The sequence below is a fragment of the Magallana gigas genome, chromosome 8, assembly GCF_963853765.1.
Source record: "Magallana gigas chromosome 8, xbMagGiga1.1, whole genome shotgun sequence".
Classification (NCBI taxonomy): Eukaryota; Metazoa; Mollusca; class Bivalvia; order Ostreida; family Ostreidae; genus Magallana; species Magallana gigas.
This window is the reverse complement of record NC_088860.1, coordinates 14504475-14531671: the sequence shown is the minus strand read 5'-3', so window position 1 is coordinate 14531671 and position 27197 is coordinate 14504475. Positions and strand designations below refer to the sequence as shown.

General features: G+C 32.7%; 1 protein-coding gene across 5 annotated transcripts in view; it reads left to right on the top strand.

Annotated features, from left to right (window-relative positions):
- The window catches only part of LOC105342097 (sex peptide receptor), a 43194-nt gene extending 21706 nt beyond the window's left edge, over positions 1-21488 (top strand). For 2 of the 5 annotated variants that reach the window (XM_034472836.2, XM_011448959.4), the window contains exons 2-3: positions 16954-17009; positions 17875-21488. In XM_034472836.2, coding sequence (XP_034328727.2) covers positions 17996-19201 — 1206 coding nt within the window. In that variant the 5' untranslated portion in view covers positions 16954-17009; positions 17875-17995 and the 3' untranslated portion in view covers positions 19202-21488. Of the gene's footprint in view, positions 1-9569; positions 9916-16119; positions 16577-16953; positions 17010-17874 lie in introns of those variants that run through there. The other 3 variants (XM_066068723.1, XM_011448952.4, XM_011448967.4) reach the window with 3 other exon arrangements.
- Positions 21489-27197: the final 5709 nt, after the last annotated feature.

The window sequence follows — 27197 nt, the reverse complement described above, 5'->3', positions numbered from 1 at the left end:
CTTTAAAAAAGCCCGGATGGGTAAAACAGTTTTCGTGTCATTATTTATTACGCAACGTTTATGTCTGTGGATTTTGTTTCTTGTTCTTTCGACAGCCATTTTATGTTACGGAACCATTAACATAGGATTTAGAAACAAAGGTCTTGTGAAGAAGCAAATTAACTTCATTATATTTCTCTTTATATTCGGCATCGTTTGCGATTTTAGGATTTGTGGCTAAAGAAAAACTGGTTGTAGCAACAAGGATGTAGACGTTAGATTAATTTGCATCACATAGTAAATGAGAGTCAAAATGACACCAGGAAAAAATCACTATTACCTTAAAGCAATAATGTAATCGATAGTCAAAACTGAGCTTTTATCATAAACATTTGAGAAAAGAGCTATGAGCAACTGCCATAACCTATTTTTTTTTTTTTTTTGCAAATCATGAGGATTCAATAAAATATCACCATGCAGTGTTTATGTATGTATAAATTGATCCTCGTTTGATTTAAACCTATTTTTGTACGATTAGAATTCTTCTTAGTTAACGTAAAACTAACTTAAAAACTAAAAAAACCTTGTTGGTGTTAAATAATTTAAAAGTACTTTTTTTAATTCAATGTTGCAACTGCTGATTTTGTTAAAAACGTGCTCCCTTAAAAAATTGTGATGATTGTAATAATGGAACTAAAAATTTAAAAATATTGAAGTGCAACACATGATGTAAATGTGTTTTGTAAAAGTTTTTAATTGCAGAAAACCAATTGAATACATACCAAATGAATGATTAAAATTGCACAGTTTTTACTACAGAGAGTTGTTGTATTCAAACTTCAAACTATGGCTTGAACGATCCATTGCGTCTTTTAAAACCTATTCGTGTCTTATCGTGGTAGGCAATCGCCAGTCAGCGGTAACCGGAAGCCACGATGCATGCCCGTGTGTAGGAGCACTTCCGCCTCGTTATAGATTTCCTAGCAACGCCGCTATCAATGTACAAAATATCCACATTTTCTTTTGTCGTGATATTAGGTCACCGGACAAATAAGCAAGTGGATAATCATAGCGATCGTGCAAAATGGGATCAAAAAGGGAATCAAATGAGTTTTTATTCTTCCTAATGAAATTCTACTTCCGATTAGGTTTTATTATAAGAGAATTTGCGGCGGGAAATGTTTCAGTAATGTTTGTAATAGAGCTATCGATAAAATATTTCCTATTGAAATAAATCAAAGAAGTATTAGGAAGTATTAAGACTCATTTTTGCAATTTTTCCACCAACACGTTTCGAATAATTGCCCCACGGAAACGATGATATTATACAAAAACATCCGATTGATTCCGAAGATAACCTTGCTTATGGACGAAAGACACGTTGTTAACGAAATTTCAATTCAAAGTGAAAATAATTACGGCAAACGCCATATTGAAATACGTAAATATATGCTAAGGAGAAAATGGGTTTCTCTTACTGCAATAACGACGAGTGGGCAGCTGATTGAATTGTATTGAAGGGTCTGACTGTAGCTTAATTGGTACAGTTTCTTCATTGTTCCTCCGAAATAACGATTCAGACCAAGAATAAAGAACACAAAATCCGCCTTTTCATGTTTCTCCCCAACCGTGGTTCGATATCATTCCATCAACAGACATAGTCTCAGTAAAATCAAAGGATATTTCAAAAGCAACCGTTCATTAATTCCCAACAGGGACAAACGAAGATATCGAAGAAAATTAATTGACTTAAGATTAGAACAAACTTAACAGGTTTTGTATGAAAAGCTACTGCCAGAAAAGGTGTCGATTATCTTAAGATTCCAGTTTTATTAACTGAGTAAGCAATTAGGTGGATACTTGCTACCCGACCACCCAAAAGTCTAGAGATGTAAATCAGAAATTACATGCCAACTGCGTTTCCTATTTGAATAAAGATTAAAGATAAACAGATAATTCTTTATTTAAAACTTACAAAAATTATATTATCCACTAGAGAGAAAAAACTTTTCTTTCTTTGAATGCCTCAATTTAGCGTTACAAATGAAACGTCAGTGTATATAGTTAAACAGATTTTGTGTTAATGCCCAAGAAATCCAGCAATTTTGTGGGGAAATTAAAACAAGATGATGACGCCTTGTGTGGCGGATTCTAGTTGGACAAGAATCATAAAAATTAGGTTATTATTCCGATGAGCAATCCCATGAAAAGATTAATCTTTTTAAAATTATACATGTACGAGCGACTATTATCTAAAAAATGTACAAATGTTTTCGTCTAAAAGCGTAAGGTATATATAAAAACTACCTAAAACCGAACCATTCTTGATTAAATTTGACATAAATGTTTTTTTCATTTCTTAAGTGAAAGTTGAGTTATCGATTTTTAACAGCTGTATACTTAAGTTGTCGAGCTTTCCGGCTGATATCCTTGAAATGTCTTCATTTTCTGGCTTCAGGTTAAGATGATAACAGACAGATTGCGGTATTCTTTGACAAGGTGATTTATAGAAACAAAAGAAAGTATTAACCCTTAGGAGTGCATGAAGCGAGCACTTTCAACTGTTTTAATTCGCAGTTTTATGGTCATTTTTTTTTCTCTTCGATTGCCCTTTTAATTGATTTAAATATATTTTGTCAGATAATATATAACAAACGTTTAAGGTCAAATTTTTGAGCAGTTGCAATTGAGAGGGTGAATACACAAATTGTGTTTTAAGTAGGAGATCGGGTATAGAATACAAAACTCTGTTTTCTAAACTCAAGCGTAAGTGCATTAACCTTCTCAACTTATTTTTAGTTTTTATGCATTTGTAGTAAAGTAACTCTTGAAAAATTTAAACAAAATTGTTAAACACTATACATGTATTTTCATATATGTAAAAAACTTTTTGCATCATCTTCAGAATCCACGAACCATTTTTCAATTGTGTATAGATGACTCTTAAACCATTATAAGCTGCAAAGAGCAGATTATCGTATCGTAGAATATAATTATGCCAAAACAGCAAAAGCAGTTCCAAAAACATATTCATTGCATAACAAAATTTATACCAATTGCTAAGATAGACCATAGGTATTACACTGTTGAGGTTGGAAATCGCTCTCCTTTTTGTCGTAACATATATTTGCTGGTTAATCATCACAGTATCCATAAAAAGATCATCTTTGCAATGAGTGCATAACCGAATTTCGTCCTAATAACAATAAAGAAAAATTATATCGTCCAATATCACACTAGAATATCTATTCTGCCTTAATATCCTACATAATATCTAGGATATTTAATGGCGTGGTATTTCTTTAAGAAGACTAACAAGAAATGCTATAAATAACACAGAATTATCGTTAGCCCTTTTTTATGACAAAGCAAAGATAACGATCAAACATAAAAGGACTATCTATTTTTTATATACACGATGCTTGCTTTCTCTTAATACATCTGTTCTTAGGAATTGATGCGATTTATGCACAATATCGGATCGCCACGTAATTTTATAGCCGTTTTAACAATTGCTTGGGCAAAGCCACATAACTATAAACAACTGTTATATCTTTTATATGTCAATTTCCTAAACCTTTTTCCTAGATCTTTCTTCTTGATTACTCGGTAATTTTCGGAGAGAAAATCCCAATTGATTTTATCAACGAAATGCGATTTATAATTCTGAACTAAAAAAGACAAAACAACATATGCCATTAGATATTTGACAATGTTGTTTGTAAAACATATGAAAATCATAATTATGTTCAAGGCGTGTACCAACATTAAGATGTGTAATCAAATTGACTTATGGTTTTACTGATTACTAAGAAAGTTGCACAGCTTTTAACAAATCAATTACTACTTTTTCTTATCACTATCTAAGTTCATTCGGAAGAGATTACTAAATTGTGTAAAATGAATTTACTCCCACACAGCATCAATTCATTTATAATATCATTTTTACAATCTTTTCATTCAACTTTACATGACCAAAGATGGCACCAATTATTTGAGAAGAGTATTGCATTAAGAGAAAATGATCTCAGTACACGAAATACTGTTAATCTAATCATGCGTTGAACTTTAGTAATTGTTTTGCAACGATATATACATGTATATAACGGAACAAAAATCCAGAGGACATCCTTGACCTGCTGATTAATTGCACGCCTACCACCCACTCACCCCCCCCCCTTTCCAATCTCAGCACTGGTGCACTTACGAACACGCACGGATAAAGAAAAAAACCACCTTATTAATGAATATTTAACGTTGCTGTAATGGAAATCAATTAAGTGGAATCATGATATACAAAATTACCATGGCGTTTGCCAAGTTTCGAATTCCATCTAAAAATCAGTTTCAGCTTTGACATTTGAATGACGTAAAATATTAATAACGGTCAAGTTGCAAAAAAAAAATTGAAAACAAAAAATCCAAAACCATATATAGAAAACCACAAACCAAAATATTAGAATAAATATAAAGACACTTGTCTACTGTTTACCTGTTTATTAGAACCATGAAATCGGATACTAAGTCTTGTTATTAGTAATTGCGAAAATATTAGAAATGTAAATAAGCTATTAGTTAATAAAATTAATAAAATTTTCTTTCGTATAGTAGTACTAGTATTTCAAGAATTCGACTCTCTTGAAAGACAACAAAGCCCATATTAGCAATTCTGCTTTTTGTATTAAAACTGCATAATACACATTTTATCTTCATTATTTGATTAAATGAAAAATAAGAAGGATTGAAAACTAAGAAAATTTAATGTATCTGGTGCTTTTTACTTGATAACGCATTCTCTTGACACCTTAACTATAATTTTTTAATTGTTAGACTGATTTTAATTATTTTGTGTTTTCATATTCGTATACCAAATTAGAAAAAATCAGTGCATATAATAGGTTATCTGTACAAATCAGAGTAAACTTAGCGCTCAGAAATGTATATTTGTATATTATAAGATTTCAAAGTGATATATAGGTCCAATGGGCCGGGTGTAATTCGATAATGTATAATATTGTATTGTACTATACTCATGACATACACATGTCACTATAATAAAATATTTACCTTCTTACTTACTTACTTACTTACTTACTAATAGGAATATCTTTGTTACGCCTTGGCTCATGTTAACAGTGTATATTCAGTAACTTTAGATAAAAAGCATTGAAATTTAGTAGAAGTGTAGTCTTTGGAAACGTATTTCTTACACAAGACGTGACACAGATAATCAAAGCTCGGTGATTTCATTTTATTTGGACATAAATGCATCCAGAATTAGGAAGAACAAAGAATAAAGTAGGTCTGTCATGCAACCAGGTTCCATTACTGCACATCTGTCTCCTTGCAATTAAATTTTTTTTTTTGGAAACTCCGTCTTCTGGAAATGGGATCTAGTTTTATTAATTTTCTATAGAAAGAATAAGCTTTTGCTTTGTGTGTGTTTTTTATTAACGCTAAAATCGCGTATTCGATTAGTCCCAAAATTTTCCAAGAAAATATTAATTATTAATTCAATTGTGCAGAAAAGATCCATATTATTCAATTCTCAGTTCTAAGTTTTTGTTATTCTGGTAACGCTCAGCCGCATTAATTCCGACGGATTTTTTGTTGTTGATCGAATCGCGTAATTGAAAATGCATAAGATGTAAAGCACAAATTAGAAGGTTACTAATGTTGAAAAAGAAAACACAACGATTGTTTATTGTTTATCTTAAAATTTAGCAATTGTCTTGATTTGAACATGCATTTATAGTGCATTATAAACGATAGTTGCATAGGTAAATGTTGGATATCAGTCAGGCAGATTTTTTTTTTACGGATTTGTTTGTTTCTGTGTTCAGTTATAAATTACATGAACAGAGAAATCCGGGTTCGATTCCTGTCTAACGCAAATAAGAAGATATTTGTATACAAGTTTCACCAAAAAAGAACCATCCTTCAAAAACATTGTTTTCTTTACTTTTTTTTTACCTAGATAACATATTTCTTAGTATTGTACATGCATTTATATAATTCAATCAAACTAATTAAAAACAGTACATTTAGATTATGAATATTCAGGCAAGAGAAATAGTTTACAATCCTACTGGTTTTTGAGCGTTACTATAGTTCAGTAACTGTTTAATGAAATGTGCGAATGGTACTCATACTTAATAGGGAAGTTAATAGACTCTGTGAGCAATGCATAATCAATCGTCATAAACAACAGCTGCATTGCATCGAAAGAGAGAAAATTCCATCATTTCGTTAGCTTTGGACCACAATTCCAATATATACATTAGTATTGATGAAGGAACCTAACAATAAGAGCTTGGTGTGGATAAAATATAATCTTAGAAAATATTGCAATGCAAATAATGAATTTGTGTGAGAATAATTGCCAAATAAGCCATGTTTTCAAGATGTTTTCAAATTAGTTATTTTCATTTACAAAATATCCACAATTTGTTTTTCTTATACACGTATATCATTTTATTTAAGGAGCTTGGTGCCCTGAGATTTATTTAAATAGCCCAAAGATGACCAAAACCATCCAGCATTGAAGTGTTTGGTTCAATTTGCTGGCACGGTTTTCTGTTACAAAGTTCAAACAGGTCCAATCCCTATATCCAATTATACATTGCGTCCGTTTTTATATTTGGCCTAAAAGCCCAACATGGAAAAGCAATTTGCCCCATCTCTCACCAGTGATCGAGTTCGTTGAGACCTTTTTCATCTAATATTTCAGATACTCGAGTTCTGCCTTTAAAATCACGTACACTTGTAACTCTAGGAATAAACACAATACTGTCCTTTTAAAAGAAAGGTGTATCGGAATCGGGTATCAGTGTTTATAATAGAACTATATTGAGTTCCATGTTGCGTGTCACACCGCCATCGTATAGATAGATGATACATGAATATAAAATGTAACATTTCTAGACTGTTGTACATGTATATTTTATGCACATAGGGAATGCCTGTGTAAGTGCTTCATGTATAAGCGTCATGTTGATCAATTGCGATATTGCCATTGATAGATATTATGAGAGAAAACCTTTTTTCATCCGTTGGAATATACCAGTATAATGATTTTACACCGACCGTTTTTACTATCCTCATAAAATATACATTTATTAAGTTGAATTGATTTAATTATTTTATACACATTTACTTAAATACACCATCGAGCGATGTGAAAATATTACATGCAAGACTATTACATTAGCTGCACAGAATTACCAATATAGTTCTATGGTTTTCTTCAGCATTGATACACTTAAAGTAGATCCAGTGTTCTGTGACGTCACACTTTTTTGTAAAACTTTGAATTCTTTAAAAATTGTGCAAGATAGTTTTATTTATTTTATGTGAATATAATCACATGGATGTAATTAGAAGTATTGGTAGGTTAAAGATATTTTCGCACTTAATTTTATACTAAATTTCCAAATTTTTATATATTTTATCTATGCAAAGGGGAAATAACTCTTTTTCTGACTTTTCTCTCAGTTGTATGTCTAAATGCTATAGTTTTTCTTATTCCAACGATTAATTTTAAAATATTTTTGTAATTTTAGTTTTCTGATAAAGTTGACATTAAAATTAAACAAGAAAAACAAATTTTTGCCTACAAGATTTTACTTTTAACAGAAAAAAAATACATTTTTCTAATGCTAAAATATGCTTTAGTTTATGTTTATCTGGCATCTCAAAAAGTGTGATGACATGTATATTTTTTCTAACAATTGATGACATTTAAGTCTATTAAGTCGAAATCAGTTCGGTTTTTCAACTTTCCTCAGAGAATTTTACGAGTATGGAGCTACCTTAAAAAAATATTTAATTACATGATAAAAAGTGGCGTTTATTAAAACGGTGTTTAGAATAATATATCCTCTATCAACCAACTTTTAATATCATATGATTTTCAAGAAAATGCTTGACAAGTGTTTATTTTTCAGTTATAAACATGGAAAATCTTTTATTATTATTATTATTATTTTTATAAAGAAAATAATACAGCAATACAAGGCACCACAGTAAAACTTTTAAACGCCAAGTTCTCTGTAAAAAAGAAAAATCCCAAATGACGGACATTGACCTACTTTAGAAATGCAGAATCACAAGGATGTGACGTCATCATATCACTGTCAACTTGTCAAAATGTAGATACCATCGAGCACCTAGTTTTGTGATTTATCTTGTTCGGTCGTCGAAAAAATATCGTAAAATAACCATGCACCCGGAAATGTTACATTCTGAATTGAATTAAAATGTGAAAACACCCAGGAGAATACTGCTCTATTGTGAAATTATAAATATACCTAGGCAAATTGCAGGTACACAAATGTCGGCCTTCGTATTTTCCTGGAACAAATAGCGCTGGCATTTCTGAATTATTGAAAAGTTATTTGGAAAGTAAACAATACTACAATATAATTTATAGCTTTTAGACAAGACTCCATGCGAGAGAAAATAGGTCATGGTTTTATGTTCTGTTTCGTATGAAATACGAATGTGGGTCTCTGATTAATAAAACACATGCAAATATTGTAATGATACTGCAAAAACTCTGTACCATTCGCAATTTTATTTATCAGTGTACATTAGCTCAAAATTAGAACGATTTCTCATTTTTAATGGAATTATAGAATATTTATTTATTTACTAGTATTTCGAAGTATGTAGATTACAGTCTTAAAATTTGCATTTTCTGTAGATGATTGTTTATGCCTAAACTCTATTCCACTTTAAAATAAAGTCATATTACATCTCTTTAAAAAGCATTTATTCCATACCATCGTCTTCAAACTTACTTAATTTACTTATTGGAGGATGTGTGATATTTTGATACAATTAAAATAAGAAACATGCACATAAATCAGGAAATGGTTCAACTTCTTTATACTATAAATACTGTAAAATGGTCACAGATGTACAGCCTCCTTCATTCAGAGATAGGTAACAGTGCACATTAAATTTATACATGATTCATCAAAATAAAAAGTATCACTCTCTTCGCTCCTAACTAGACCTCGTGGATACGGACCCTGCTTATATTGGCAAATGTCTCAATACATTGACAAACCGTTAAATTATTATACGGGGGGAGTACAAATATTTGATAACACCTCCGATTTATTCGTGCGGAATTAACAATGAATACGTGTCACCGCCGCAATAAAGTAACATATTGATGTTTAAATCTATGGACAGGTACCATATTGTAGGAATTGATAAAAATATATATTCGTGACAGAGTGTTAATGGATGGGGGCGAATCAAGATTCCATTTAGGGGGAAGAAGGAAATCTTGATTTTGCGAACAGTTCAAGAGATAAAGAAATACTGTAGAAGGTTTTCTTGCCAAGCTTTTGCTGGCGTGGGATACAGCGATGCTTATCGTATATGTGTAACGTGTAAATAACGAAATATTGACATGTAATTGTTTCAACTCAAGCAATCAATGAAGGCAAATAAAGCATTAAACAATGCAACAAAACGAAGTAATTTCTAGGAGCGGAACCGAACACTTTTTACGATTATTGAAAAAAAAATTCCCAAAACGAAGTAGCGTAAAAGATTTAGCTTTGTTGAAATGCGGGGACCAATATTGTTTTTGGGATACTTTGAAGCTCTTTATCTCTATCAATTATTTACAGATGATTATTAGTTGTAGGGGGAAACAATGATTATATTTTAACAATGTTGACAAAGCAGACGAGTGTTTCCCGCGTCCCGCTCTCCTATTCCAAATCGCCGTTATCGGGGCTGTATAATCGAGATCAAAGATTTACTACAGATTTATACGGAGTCGGAGGATAGTTTTTTTCCTTACAACCGCTCCGCAGCGAGTTCGATCGTTACTGTATAACAGAATGTAGAGTTATGCGTACACGTATAGCCACACAGTCACGGATTCATCGGAGAAGGTGTGTTAACTAAACGAAGGTAGGCTTGTTGGTTAAATTACTATTCGATCATAATATCTGGACTGCTGATAAATACGAAAACTCAGTGTTAAAAAAATTTTACTTAAAATCTAACCAAGAACTATTGCTTAAACTCTAATGATTGATGTCATTTTTAAATTGCATTAAAAAGTAGATAGAATTGTGCAGCAGGCAAAGCTTATGGCATCTCTTTCCTTTGATATACGCAAAGGTCAGATGGTATAAGTTGATTAAAAAAAATTCGAAATGAAGCAGTGAAATTTTTAGATAAAATTTTGTGTATATAAGGAAGCTGGTACATGCATTAAACTGATGAAAATCAACTGACTAAAAAGGCTCATTTCACAGAGTACGTGACCTGTTACATCTTGATAGGAAAGCGATGCATATTCTGGTTCAAAAAAGTTGGTGGTTGACCTTTAGTTATATAGATATCTGTAAAATCCTTGGAGATGCTTCGACTTTATGACTTATGAATAAATTAGTCGAACTTTTTTTTATGGTAATGTATTTGTACAAAAGCATTGACTCTCTTGTGAGTTTTTATAATTGACTTGCAGAAATTATTTCAGGTTAACAAAAATATTGGTTCACTGTTCCGTGAATTTTCTATTGAAATTAAAAAAAAAACTTTTAAGTCATTCATTAAAATCTAATCACCCAATAAATGACGTTCGTCTTAGCAAAATACATTGTTTTAGTAGAAAATACGCATTTTTTCTTATGATTACAAGATTAGATACCCTGTTTTCATTTAATTTTTTCTTTTGAATACATAAACCGTGTGTGCAAGCCGAAAAAATCTCTATCTTACAAAAAACTTTATATGTTTTGCAAGTTGTTTCTTTAATCTATATAAATATTTTTCTTCTCACGTTTTTATGTTTAAATCTTTCAATAAAATGCACAAAATACGATTAATGTAAATAAATGTAATTTGTCACGACATGTTTGGTTGAACATTTACGTACTTCATAAATCGAGACCTCAACGAACAGGAAGTTTGATCTTTTGATAAATAACATAACAACATCGCTTAAAACAGGATAATAACTCTGAAAAAGAAAATGCAACACATCCTTAATTATCATTATGTTTTATAAAAAGGCATATACTGAGGTGCCCGCAATAATCTCATTCAATAGTTTGTTAAAAGAACTGCATACAAAGACTCTGTTTATTTCAAAAAGAAAACGAAACCTTGTTGAAGATGCTGTTTTTCTTTCAACCTCGTCCTTTCTATCTTCTGGAGGCTTGTCGATCGTTAATTGTCCACATGAGAAGATGTGAGCTTGAGGTCATTATAACTCTTCAGCGAGAGGCATATTATATGTCGTGGAGAACGCCGAGGAAAGGCATTACATAAGTTTTTGCCAATGCCATAAATAAGGTCTTTGGGAACAAACCTGAATAATTTGTATATCATTAGACGATTTGTATATGTTTCCTGTTTTTGAGATTGGAAATGCTAATACTCTCATTATCTTGGCGACGAAATCGATTTTATGTTCCAAGCATTGACCCTTGCTTGTCTCTAAGATTGTAAATATGACTAAATGGAGGTTAAATTGAGAGACCCCATGGGTCAAATTAGTTATTTTATTTACGGAAAGTCTCCGATAAAACAATGCTAATGTGTGGGTAAGAAAGAAAGTTTAAAAGTAAAATTCAGGTGCATCTAGTTGTCATGTCTCATTGAGATAGGTGACATAATTATGTAACGTGTTTTTAATTTATTTCATGGTGTATACCATTGATCAGAAGTATTGAATTAACTAACCCAAAATCCTGAGCCAGATATCAAACGTGGGGAACACCTACATGTAGAAATCGATTTCTGGAATGTTTCGTTGATCAATATTATATAATACAAACCTTTTACAAAGTTAACTGAAAATCAATATACCACTCTAATTTACTGTTAATATACCGGGTTCAAATCAAGCCTTACAATGTACAAACACCACAGTTACCCTTGCCTCGCGCCGTGGTAGCGTAATATCTAGCGCTACAGTAACGTTTTTCCGTCTAGAGTAAAATTCACAGTTTCTCTTTGTTAATTAAGAGGTGCACCTGGTTTTAGTGATTGCCATGAATGCCGGGTATAATTATTCACAAAAGATGGGTTTTTTTGTTTTTTTTTAAATTGATATAACTTAAAATATTTACATATTCTAAGTTACTTTTAAGGTTTAGTCTGGCACAAAGTCTCGTTGTTCTACAAAAACTCTGTTCTTACACTGAAGCAACTGTTTACTTGGTGCACTAGTGGAGAACATTAGCATACACATGTAAATCAGTTAATTTTGGGCATATACTTTCTAATTTGAATTAAGTCTTAATTGTTTTTTGCTCAACATTGGCTTTTGGCTTTGAAAAATAATATTTACAAGTAGATATATCTATGGTTTGGTACAAGATAGGATGTAAAGAAACAAAAGTATAACATAAAATTAAAACTAACTGAGGGTATTTCCCCAGATTGCACAATTCTTTAAAAGTTTAAACACTTCATATAAACAAAGGGTTTCTTCCAGCTGTATGCCTCTTATTAGTCCCCTACCGGTTTTCACCGGAGGGGACTATAGCTTTCCTCTGCGTCCGTCAATTCGTCCGTCCGTACGTCGGTCCGTCCGTCTGTCTGTCCATCTGTCCGTCCGTCTGTCTGTTCCACTTCAGTTTTCCACACTTTTTTATTTTATGCGTTTCGGGAATAATATGAAATTTGCTGAACAGCTTCAAAATGTTAAACTACAGATCAAGTTTACACTTTTGTAGCGTCTGGTTGACATATTTTTGAGAAAATTAATTTTTTATATTCCAATTTTTTAATGTTCGGGTTCATTATCGGGTTCGGTGTGTATTGAATAAACGACGAAAATATGTAGTCAGTAATAATATCGTGCATTACTTGAACCATTCCTTTTATTGTTTCTAACAAACAAATAAGTTCTGTAAAATAGTGTCAAGCATTGTGTTGTAAATTTAATCGACAGTGTTTTTTGTATAATTACAATCGGGTTACAGAAGACGGTAAGAAATGATATTCTGCATAATAGTGCATTGTTTTCACAAATTTCTACAAACTGGTAGGGGACGTGTATTGCTTATGCAATACTCTCAGAATGCTTGTTATATTTAACTCGGGTTTCTTTACACTGTGGACCTACACGTCAAAGTGGAACTCTTCCTCAATATCTGAAAAACAAAATTTACAAAGACGATTTCTTTTGTTACATTTGCGTGTCGATCACTTTTGAATGCAAGATTATGTGATGAGATTCTTATCTTTTAACACATTTTGTAAATGTTGCGGGTTGAATTTTTCAAGTATTAATACATGTATTACACAGAAAATTGTCTATAATATGCTTAATACGCTGGGTAAATATTTCAAAGTATTTTGAGAATTGTAGTTATGTAGATATGAACGCAATAGGATTCACAGATCTTTCTCATTTGATTTAAAACGTCAACGTTACTGTGATATTTTTCTTTTCATCTCCCAAAAGTGCATTTTATCAAAAACGATATCACATTTCTATCTTATTCTATTTCTTTTGGTGAGAATTCAAAAATAATCAAGTATCAAATGGCATTCCTGTATCACATTTCAGCGATAAATGTGGATAAGAATGTCTACATAGAACTGCTATCACTGTCAAATCTTCATACATTAGCATTTCTTATATCATCAGATGTATATGTATAAAATTCCAAGCATTTTTTTTTTACATTTAAAATCACTAGTGATGACTTCCCAGCGTTTCTTAACCGCTCTCAAAATTGCTTCATTTATAAAGGTTATGTGTTAGTTCATGTTTACAAACCATTGTTCTCATTCTAATACCGATCAAATTTGCCCATAGTAAATATCTATATTTCTTGAAATGTTGTTAAAATATTTAGTCGTCGGATGTAGGTTTTATCTGTTCAATATCGAAAAAAATATCGAATTTTTATTCAACTGTACTATTCATTGTTTTGATGTTGAAAAGGGTGCGCATTTCTTTGCTTTGTTTGTAAAATTTTAAAACAAATTGGCCTTTAGAACTTTCCTTCAGTTGCATCTAATCTACCATAAATCTTCTAACAAATATACTGTATTAAAGATTCCACGGAAAATATGCCGATTCCAAACTCTTCGCCAGACCTAAGAAGTTCAGACATCTTGTTGAATTCCCCAGTGTAAAGGCCTTGATATAAAAAATACCGGGCAACTTAACAACATAATGGTGTCGGTAAAGGCTACTGTATCTTCATATTCATCAATCATTCCGGATCGCCTTTTTTTTGGCGGGTTCAGAATTTTGTGCTCTCTGTTCCTGATCCGCTGTTTCATACGATGTATCAATCAGGATGCTAATCAAGCGTGAGACTCAACTTTTTCTCACTTATCGGTCAAGAGGGAAAAAAGGAGGGTGTAGGAAAAAAGAGTCGTATAATATCGATTCTTATTAACCTTGTAGAATTTTCGGGCTATGATTAATAAGTTTAGCTGAATACCATATGATGTATTTCTTTATCAGCTATCATTTCATTAAACTGAATAGCATGCAAGTTGTACACCAACAAAAGTAGAACAATCTTTCTCTTACCAGAAAAACACTAAAAAAAACCCAAACAAACAAACACATAAACAAACAAAAAGATATTAAACAACATTTCAAACGCATAGAATCAAACACATGCTCATGTTAAACCAATTTCATGTATATGTCATTTCCCGTTGAAAGACTGGCCATATTCTATGAAGTATAATTTATTCTTATGTGTATCATGTTTCGTCGAAAATAAATAAAGTACATGTATCTTTCAACACTTTTTTTTTCAAATACCGATAGCATATGTTACTGATATGGCAATTTTAAACCTATTTTATGTTTGCAATAAATAAAAGATAAATTGACAAGTGTACATTGAGTGGCAGATTGCTAATAGAATAATGCATGAATGTTGGTAAACATTCTTTGTTTGCTCTTACAATCGTTGACAGCTATTATCGTAAAAGAGGTAATATATTATTGGTGTTCAATATAATATGTATATCATTAAGAAACTGAGCGGTCATACACAAAGAAAGGTTTTGTGAAGTTCGATTCAATATGTTGCTACGGTAACCATAAAATAATTAATGGGATTATAAGAACATGTTTTCTTGTAACAGGCGGGTTGTCAATCGATATTCCTATGCAATGCGTAATTAAATATTACCTTGCTTTCAATAATTTCCAAGAACATTTAGCATACAACTTCGTTACTCATTTATAGATAATAAAAATGGAATATAAGATTACAGATACTAGTCGTCTTACTTTTACGTATCAGGGACGTATATTGTAAAATATGTATAATTACTTACACAATAAAACATTTATAGGGTTTGATAATAGTTATCAAACAAATAATTTAACCGCGAAAATCCACAAAGTTCTAAAAATCTTTAAATAGTAGATTAAAAAATCACTTCTTGTGAGTTTTTATCAAAGAAACTGCATGTACAGTTACTATAGCAGGAATGATCTCGTTCCAGGGTCTCTGGTGGGAAAACTGTAATGGTTCAAGCAAAACAAAAACAAAGCTGATAGACATTTAGGAATTAAAAGAAACTAGCGATAGGGGACCCAAAAATCGATAAAAATACATCTTCAAAATTTGTTTCAAGTAATTATAGAGTTTGCAAAAACTTAAGCAGCCTTATACAATGTTTTCGTAACACGAAATTTTAAATCCGCTCTTGATAAAACATGCTAATGACAAAATTATCGGTTATTTTTATCGAGTTCCGAAGAAGGTCCATAATGTGTGGTCTAAAAACTGGTAACTTGCTAATGGAACTTCAATTTTTTTTTGTATTTTCCGATATCAGGATTGAAAAAATCCAAGAATGTTTTTGGTTTCCTTTGAAAACATTTTCAACGATCAGTTGTTTGAGGGAGGAAATGGCATAATCTGTACATGGACGTCAGGATGAGGGTCGAAGCTGTAACATTCGTTGATATGTTAAAACTACACAGAATTAGCCAAAAATAAAGATAACATGGTCTTTTACTAATGGATTTGAAAGATTTCAAAGTTTTACTGGAACTACACATAGCTCTTAGCGTTATCTTCGCCCCGCATTAGCACCTACGTTCATTTCGCACCTCTTTATTAGAATTTTACAGTCCGCGCAGCATTTCTTACCGAGAGGAGAATATATTCACTATGAGATTCTAATCTCTTGATATCATGTCAAAACTGCCTGGTTTAAAAATACAGCAGTGAATTCTTCCAACAAATGTTTATATTTTTTGGAGATAGCAAGCTTTTAGATTCAAAGACGGCCGTATCATAAGTGTTATCATGGGCATGGAACCTTGCCGTGTTATCAGAGAATCGAGGTTAAAACGTTTTGACTTTCCTTTTTGTATATTTTTTCGTCCGTGGTTTTATATAACAGTTCGTGTGTAAGCATCGGAAGGGTTATTACTTTTTTGTGTTTGGTTGGAGATGTGCTTCAAGATAGTGACAGAATGGGTGTCAATATTTGCTATTTTAAGGGTATATCAAGATTCTGGCTACCTTCATACGTACTTCAAAAGACATGCAATGTCTTCAAGGAAAAGTAAAATGACGAATAGTTTTTGCATTGGTTAACCGAGACCACGTGGACCACGGTAAATGTACATGTACTAATGACATTTTATACTAAGGATCGATCATTAAGTCAATACGTGAGAGCCTTTTTACGAACTTTTTAAGATTGTCAGTTCATCTACGTTTTTAATATTCATAATCGATAAAAATTTGCCTCATTGAATCATTTTTTTCCTCCGTTGTTGTCAAATCATTTTTGTGATCTTAAGAAAGAGCACAGGTATTAACAGCAGCGTAATAATCAGCACGTGCTCCTGTTGTTCTTTATATATACAGAAAACTGCCATTAATGTAATATTCAAATTTGTGTGCAAGCTGATACCAAGCGTAAGCCATGCTGCACTTTGAAACCTGATCTACCGAATAACTTTCTGTGAATTCTGTTCCTTTATTTCAGGACCATTATCGGAAAATATCATCACCATATGGAACACAAAAAATGCATTTGAAAAGGTATGTAAAAAACATATACATATCATGGTAATTTGTGTAGTAGATGAAATATGTTTATTCAGTCGTAAGGAAACGTGGGGTATGTTCTAAAGCATTGTGATCGTTCAATCATTGAAAGCCTCTAATGAATACATAATGATTAGATCCATGTTGTGTTTGGGTTGCTTGATTTACTCCTATCAAACATGTTGATCTTCCGTCAAATTTGAAAATCGTTATTTTTGGATGATTTTACTTAAGGATATGAAACAATTATTTATCTACTTTGTTTACATCTGGATCGTTGAATACCTGTTCTGTTTACTTGTACATGTATTTTCGTATTACAGCCACTTGTAAGTCCTTATAGTAAATGAAAATAAAAGGACACTTTGTGAAATGAAATGAACAATAGAATGATTTTCTTCTTTTGACTTTATTTCATTAATAATTCTCTCTAAATTTTAAGCTTAAAATACGCCGCACGCCGCACCTCAAGAGAAAGAACAAAGCCTTGGTATTAACCTTTTCAGAACTAGGTAGATAGATACACTTGATTACAGATTAAAGTTCAAAAGGGCATCGTAGGAAATCTTAATAACAGAATAGAGTAAATATTTGCATGTTTCGAGTGTGAAGCAATTTACGGGGTGATATTTTTATACTGCATGTTAAGGGGGAGGATTCCGATTCTCAAGATTGGGGAACCGTTTTTCTCAAGATCTCTAGACTCCGATTCTGTTATTAACTCATAAAGAGCTTTTTCAACCTAGCCCCCTAGACAACCGAGTGCATTTTCTTATCTGGCTTCAAAAAAACCTGTTGTAGGATTTGCTAAGTAATTCAATAGATATAACGTTTTAACAAATGAATGCTATTATTTTAGGTTCGACATCCATTAAGATGATGACAAGCGATTTCTGAGCAGACGCAGAGTGATAAGGCTATCGGAAGCTAGCCATCTTCGTGTACTCCTTGCAGAAGATTTTTAACTGCGTACCGAAAGCATGGAATCGCTCAATACAACCACTATTTACGGCGATCTGCTTAATACGACAGCATACGACTTCATTTTAAACAATGATTCTGAAATCTCCTTCAACTCTGTAGTGTGCAGTCCAGAACCAATTGCTGTGAATGCAACGGAACTGACAGGCCTGGGTAAATTCAACGAAGCATACGCCGGAGTCCATGGTTATCTCAGTGTTATGGTGTGCCTTTTTGGAATGGTTGCAAACAGTGTAAACATAGTCGTTTTAACCCGTAAAAACATGCTTTCGTCAACTAATGTCCTCCTCACATGGTTAGCGGTTGCTGATCTCTTCACCATGCTAAGTTATTTCCCCTTTGCATTGCATTTTTTCATCTTCAAAGAACCGGATTTGTTCTATTTTACGACGAGGTACTTTGGATGGATCTGTTTCCTACTTTTTCACGCCAGTTTCAGCATTGTTTGCCACACCGTGGCCATTTGGATAACAATAGCCCTCGCCATTTTCCGATTTCTCTATATATGGTTTCCGACAAGGGGAGCGACATATTGTTCTCTAGCACGAGCTAAACTCGCTATTACTGTCACCATCGTATCAACAATAGCATGCCTCGTTCCCAACTACATAATTAATGTGAATGGAACTATGCAAATTTGCGACCCGAAAACGAACACGTACGAAACCATTCACACAATCGAATACCGTTCTGGGAAAGAATTCAGGGTTCTGGAGAACGTGAACTACTGGGTTCAAGCGATATTTGTGAAACTCATTCCGTGCATAATGTTGACGATTCTGACCGTTTTGTTGATCGTTGCGATGCACAGAGCGTACAAGAAAAGGATGGCTCTGAAGAACCAAGGCAAAAAGGACGAGTCGGACAAACATAACGAACACAACCGGACAACTCTGATGTTGTTTACCGTGGTAGTTTTGTTCCTGATTACAGAGTTTCCGCAGGGTGTGTTAACGCTAATGAGCAGCTTGAATAAAGCTTATCACCAGGAAATATACGAGAACTTGGGGAACCTACTGGACATGATGGCGCTTTTGAACAACTCGATCAACTTTGTGCTCTACTGCACCATGAGCAGGCAGTTCAGGCACACCTTTATCAGTATATTCTGCAAGTGTTGTCCGGAAAACAGGCCTGGATGGAGAAAGATGGGCGTCGTAAGTTCGGAGAAGAATGGATTTGCTACAGTTACAACACATGTTTGAGTCACGATCGCCATGTACGAAAATAAAACGCAGACGTAAAACAAGAAGAAATTGATACGTGCATATCGCATCACGCCGATGTAATTTCACCATTTCCATGGTCTGTGTACCTAAATTGATCGCAGGATTGCACACAATAAGGACATCGAAAAAGCGATGCAGATCTGGAGACCAACAATCACTCCCCGTGTTTTGGGACGAATCAGGTTGAGTTAAGTCTGCGCAATTCATTGTTACTGATACTACATGTATTAGATCCTACATTTAATTAGATTACATCATAGTAGCAAGATTCCAAGTTTTTAAAAATATTTATCAGATGGTTAAAATGGGTGAAATTTAAGTTTTATTGTCTTTTCAAAATAATTTTGTATTCTTAAAAATCCAAGAATTTACCCTTTTTTTTCTTTATAAGGTGGTGTATTTGGAGTATAATTTCATATTGATATTTCAAGGTGTCCCATTCAGATTTAAAGCTATATACAACATCCATTGATTAGTAATATCGATCTACAAGTTAATTTTTCGGAGAGTAACAAGCATAAAATATTTCCATATTGATCTGTTACATTTAAAAGATCACTTTCAGCCAAAATGTGTCGTTAACGCACTAGTCGTATGGATTGTTCAACGTTTCAAACCCATTGTTTTAATGATCCGGTGAAAGTTGGACTGAAGCTGTTTGTGTAAACAAAATGTATTCGCGTGTTACTTAACTTTTTTCATATTTTTTTTTACAATAATTGATAAGAATGTTACATTGTTAATAAGCATTACTCGTTTTCTGTTCATTCTCTTAAAATTCCAAAAGTTTTAGGTTAATTGTAAAAAATAAAATGTGGCATAACGTATAATTGTCATGCATAAGTGTCAATAAAAAACTCTCATGTGAATTATTTTTTATTATTTTTTGTTGTTGTGCTAATTATTTATTTTAACCGATGCCACTTTCAGTGCGAAATGAACAGAATTGCCATAAATCATCAGTGCCAGAGTGTGAAGTTCAGTGTTATAATTACACATTGTCTTCTTATATAACGTTGTATTTTATTGTGTTTGGATTATATGTAGATTATTTAATGATTTAATTGAATGAATTTACATGTACATAATGAAATTGATCCGTTATCCCCCGCACTTAAGTAGTAAATAATTTGTGTATGTACATGTACAGTTTATGTGAAATGATGCTAGATGGTGCGATGAGCAAACTGTTGATTCTAATGTTAAATTTGTATTTAGTGACGTTATCAGGGAATCGTTTCTATTGCGTTAGAACAAAATCGAGTTCAAATCTCACTATCACAAACACGTATAATAAATGCTTCATTTATAAGACTTAGTGACAAGTATTATTCATGTATTTTTATTAAAACACCGAATGTGTACATGCCATTAGGGGACTGTGTTGAATATGTTTTTTTTTCTACTGCTTGTCTGTCCGTTTGACTTGGCCAAAAAATCAAACCCAAATCATACATGTACGTATACATTTACAGCACAAGCACCAGACAAGACAATTAGGGTATGACGAAAAACATGTTGCTGAATTGGATAAAAAATATTGAAGCAGGTGTCGATCATGAAACCAAGATAAAAACAAGAAGTACATTTTACAATAAATGAACACACATGTTCAATACCTACAGGTAGATTATCCCGCCAAAACATATTTCTAGCTACTCGGTCCCACCTTGGCAAAAGATAAGAGTTGAAGTTTATAATTTGCAGTATATATACCGGAATAGAGGCGATGTATTTATTTGAATACTCTCTACTAATTTTGTATTTTCCGTCGAAATATCTATTCATTTGTACTAAAATCTGCAAAACTTGTAGTTAATCCGTCCATGTTTGTCAGAAACATAAATTATGCTATATGGAATAGTGAGATAAATTGAAGTTCAAAGGTTGATGTATTTGCATGTGTCATATAGTTTTTGACTATCTGACTGTATGTCTATGTATTAATTAGATGTAACTGGTCCAGTATGTATATCAGCCCATTTTAAAATTTATTCTACGCAATTCTTTTTCATATGAACGTATTGATTATTGTGATATACAGTTTCGAAATGAAGTGACAAAGGTCAAACGTATGTGTCAAAAATAACATTTTTAAAAATCTTTTTTAAATCTTTTTTTCCCCATGTGAATGATACGTGTTGTTACTCTCGTTCATTTGTGTTTAAAATGCCTTATAACTTGTATGTATGTACACATGTTATAGATTATTGAAAGAATGCAATAACTGATTGACAGAGTTGTGAATAAAAATTGTCGTCAATATTTGTTTCTATTATACTTGATAGTGTTTACTATATATCTTAATACCCGCATTACTCGTACATGTATAACTATAATTTCACAAGAAGAATAGGCTACTCTCACTGATATTACAGTATTTTTCTAAAATCTTAGTGGTCATAGCAAATTATGTATCTCATATTTCACGATGTTTCTCTTTTTTAATTTTCTTCTTCTCTTTTGATTATGTTGTTTTTTATCAAGGGATTTTTAAAGAACTTTGTAATTTTATTTAAACCGCTCATATGCAATGAAATATTTACAAAACAACAACTTAAAAGTCGAGAGGTGCGAGTCAATTGTTTGGGAGTATAAACAGATATACACCGCTAACACCAATCTGCTTGCAATCGTGTAAATAAACAAAATAAATGCTCCAGTTGTACATGAAACCTGCCAAAAAATAAAAATATAAGAGAATGAATCACAAATTATGGTCCTCACAGATGCATCTTTGAAAGCTCTTCAGACAAAGATGTGAGAAGTGCATGACAGGCAATGTTGCACTGCGAATTGATATCAGAAACGCGAGGATATAAATAAACACCATGTGTATTTATAAAAAAAAAAACCAAGGCCTGAAATTTCACGCCATTTTATACAGATTGTATGCACCAAATGTTGTCTAACAAATGTTCCCCCCGACAAGTTAATATGAAAAAACATCAAACACAAGTTGCCACGAACCCTAACTGCTAATTAATTACGTCAGTTATCTAATGACGTTTGCGGTCTGTGGTTCCATCGCATTTATTTTTCGAGGTACACCACATTTAAGATCTAAGACTGGTGGTTTTTTTCATAATTAATTTTTTTTTGAAGATGAAGATAACATTCAAGCACGCTTTGCTTACAGGGGTTAATTAGAAAGGCTATTTTTACGTAGATTAATAGATAAACATATCGAAATATAAACATATCTGTTGGTGAGTCAATCTAAATTCTTCGTACAGATTGATTTTTATACGACGATATTATCCCTTTGCATGATCACTTCTCGATGATGACAAAACCATAATGGCGTAAAATTGTTTCTGTAAAAAATGTAAATTTGATGTAAAATCATATACATATAGTTTGTTTGATATCAACATGTTTAAATTATGCTTTTGTAATATATACATGAATGTTAAAACTTATGAGTGACGAAACCATATACATGTACATTATTAGAAATATGTTGATCATGTACAAGAAAATAATGCAGTGGTGGTAGTTACACCGCTTGGGACCAGATACATAGGACTGAAAGAGAGAAGGAACTGCAGTGTACGTGTACGAAATTCATTTTCACATTCACTTCCTGTTCGGAACGATGTTTCGTCGTTTTCCTACAGCATCATTCTATTTCATTTATCAAATCTTATCATAATGTTTGGAATCAGTTTAAAAATATGACCAATATGTATTACTCTGCTTTACAATAATCCAAGTAAAGTAACATCCACGTGTATGGGACACTTATATTTCTTCATTCATACACGAACTTTAGATTGCTGGTTTGATTTTTTGGTCATACTATTTAAGCTGTGATAAAAGAAATTTCGTTAAAATTGTTCTATGTTGATTTCAGTCGTACATGTAAATATACTTTACGTACTTTTTCGAAAAAAAAATCTTTTATCTTCGTAGATAAAGATCTGTACAATTGTTAATTACATTGCCGAAAACCCCCTTACAATTGATCAAGTTAATGAAGTTGAGCATTTATATGCAGGGAATTAATTGAATTCTCGCATTGAACGAGATTTGGTTCATGTAAAGTGGTGATCGTCACTCTCGTCTTCATTTACGTTCAAATCAGTGTTGACATTTTCCATTTCTGCTCATTTCACCCACGATGTCAACTTAAATGAGAAGAAATACGATTGATAATCGAGGTAATCTTTACATCAGGAGCAGCCATCCAATTCAGAGCCCCACTCTAAGGCTTGTAACTAATACACGAATTGCTATTTTACTGACTTTGATAATGGAACTTGAATGATTTTAAAGCCCTCATTCTATCAACGTCACTGAGTTTAAATTGAACGTATAGTTCTCTGGATAGGGTTTTCCATCCAAACGTGGTTTTAGGGTTATTCAACCATCAATGACGTTCGAAAACTGTGATAGCTTTCCATGTTGTAAATTTTGTATTTACTTCCACCCGGTAAATTCAAAATTTACAACATGACATAATTATCAATTTCCATCCATTTTTCCACACACGCACTCATTTGTGTTTTGTTTTGAGATCGTTGTTGTTTGTTTATTTTTTACAGAAGGGGGGGGGCGGGGGTGGCAAAGATATATTCCCTTCTCCAAGATACGCTCATGAATGTATCTAAATAATCTAAAGTTGCGTGGGATTTTGATAAACTCATATAAAGAAAATTGTAATGTCATGGCATGTTGAATATATGCCAAAAATATAATTCTAGCAAATTTTCATGAATGTGTTAGCCAATATAGAATAATTGCATCGGGCTCGTAATGTGCTGCATCACACCGGGAGTGTGAATGGTTCCGACCGATCAAGAAAAGAAGTGAGTACGCAGTAACTGCATACACCGATATTTCTGTATAAATTTCTTAAAAGTAGTTGATCGTACTCAAATACAATATTTATTTATCATAAATCCACAAACTGCGGGACGATTGGATAATTATAGAACTTATATTGAACCAGATTCTTCGTGTATGTTTCGAAGTGTTGAGATTCAGCCTCTTAACCCAGAGATCTCTTGCAGCTGCAGCTCTCTGCAAGATAGGAGGTATTGACAGAGTGCATGCTCATTATTTTGACATTAATCCCATCAAAAATGTTAAATAAGAAAGTGCCCGAACAAAGGGTACCTGCACCCTCGTGACAAAGTCCGGAAATAACTAAATACCACGCACGCAGCACTGATGAAAGCGATCTGTCTCAAAGTGCAGATCATTAATTAATTAACCAGCTGTGTTATGAGCCGATTTATTTTCCTCTAATGATATAAACACAGTCTATAAAGTTTTTAGTGTTTAAAGTTTTAGAGCCCGTTTCCCCATTGTGATTAGATGGGATTTGTAGTGTAGGAAATCCACTGATAGAACGACTAATTAGTTCGTGATCGACTTAGTACGTTCAAAGTGTGATGAACGCACTGAACGTAAAGTGTGAACCTCGTTATGTTTTTGTTAGGGTGAAGATTAAGAGAAACGGCATGTTCCGTGATGAATCGAACTCCTTTTGATCGATTACGTTAAGATAAAAAAAAACCGCAATTAAAGCACGACCCAGTTAGTGGGGGGGGGGGGGGTGCACAATGTGGAACAAAATGGAGACCGGGGTACTGCTTGATTGACCAAAGTCTGATGACGTCATCGAGACTAGGTCCCTTTTATCGTTATGATAATGGTGCATGTGGTGGTTCAATCAATATTAACAACGGTAATTACAAAAGTAATACTTGGCATACTAATATTCTTAACTCAGGACAGTATATCACAAGAACAATCTAGAAACATTTATCGGTGAAATATTACTTGGAAATCTTTCATTTTTTCAAACATTCAGTAACATTGATCAGTAAATGTTGGCATGAAAAATGAATTCATTATAAATGGCATGTAAATGATTAATCATGCCTCAAGTGAACGATTAAAAGTATGTGTGCATCAGGGGATATCGGCGACATCCATAAAACATATTGTAGTTCGAAATCAGAAGAATCGGTGCTTGGTGGATACGAAAGCATTGACTTGATTTAAAAAATATTTATTTAACGAGGCCGAGTACAGAACGAGTACGCACGCTTTCGCGCAGCGTTTCATTTGTATTGTGACGTCATCTTTTTGCTTGGTTGACGCCATGGCTTGATAGTTTCAACTGCAGATATTCAGCGAAAATTGTTGAAAATATCTCGTTTGATGCGTAAAAATAATATTATATTGTGGAATAAACATAAATGTCTCGAAGTATAAGCTATATTTGGGCTCGGGTCGAAAACGTGAAGAGGATTCAGCAAGCCTAGCCCTCTGTCACGTTTTCTTAACCCGCGTAAATATAACTTAATTCATATATTTCAAGAAAATAACCATGTATTTTTATATTAATGACACTTAATATGTGATGTTATATATTTTTTTATTACTTAAATATGTCTGAATGTTTTAATAATACTATATAGATCATCTTTTCCGCCTTTGTCAAATAAAAAATAGCCATTATCTGACTAATCCGGGAAATTGGGCATACAAAAAAAAACTTTGATAAGACCCCTGGAACAAACCAGGAGGTAAAAGGTTTTTTTTATTTGACCATTTGATGCCTTTTAGCAATAACTTTAATATGTAGAACACAAAAAGAAATCCCTAGGGCAGAAGTTTTGAAAAAATGTAAAAAATATGCAAAATTGATACATTTCAAGCAAAATCCCATAGGGTCCTATGTTAAAGATTAACAAACTTTGAGATGACCCCCTAAACAAACGGTGTGGTAAATGTCTTATTTTTTAATCGTAAAATAATAATTATATCAGTAGAAATTCATGTAAAGAGTTTCATCCAAAAATCTAGGGCAGAACAAATTAGACCCGGTCTCGTTAATATTTAAAACCCGTAAACGGAACAATGAAATGCTATTTTGTGATTCATTTTGGTATGATGTATTCATATATACAATTTTGTTCAAAGAAATTTTGTAATCTTTATGATGGCTACATTTAAAACCGGAATAAACCAAAAAAGGTCCGATCTCTTAATCTTGCTTTCATTCAAACACATTTATTACAATCGATCACAGATTGTCCACGAGGAACAAACATTACAAGTATTAAATCAGACATGGTAGGGGGATAAGATTTAAATTCGACGAAGAAAATGAATTGCCTACAAATTAATCCGATCAAATTGTCTGTCAATATTATAGAAATATTGATCCCGATCCTAAATAAAACTTAATAAAAAAAAAATGAACAAAAGTTTGACATCTACAACTACCGCACTACTCTCACATACTACACTCCTTTTCCTCAAAAGTTAGAAGATACATGTAGGTTCACCGTTGAGGTTTATATATTAGAAGATAGGTTTCGGTTTATGACAAAAATACTTCAAAAATAATAAACCCCTCAATCTTCGAACTTGGGGGCATTGAAAAATCATATTCAGAAAACATTAGATGGACCGAATAATTTAGATGAATCCAATGTTTATTTTACAGCTGGATAAAAAATGAAATAATGAAAAAACAATGCAAACAAAAGACAAAAAGCTATCACATAGCCTCATCATATTCTGTAGACGTATGGTCAACATTGTTTAAAAAAATAAAACCTTTTATCGGATATTCTTGAAATTCATATTGAAATCCTGTAGAATACCGTATTAATGATATAAGAATTCTTTAAAACTTTCTGTATGAAATCTAAATACCATTTCACATACAGGTTTGAATTCCAGTTTAACGAACACTTCTTATCTCAAATATCATGAATGTGTCGAATTGGCAGTTGGGGGTTCTCACTACTCTATAATCATTTTAGCCTCAATATCTCGAATCCAAGGATATCTCGTTGTTTTTCTGGACCACACTGAGTTCGAGATAACGAAGTTTGACTGCTTTGGTATAAGCCAGAGTAGATTTAACCAAAGTCACTTTACCCTTTCTTTCCTCCATCCCTAAAAGCCAATAACGTAACAAATAGAAAAAATCGGACACAGCTCC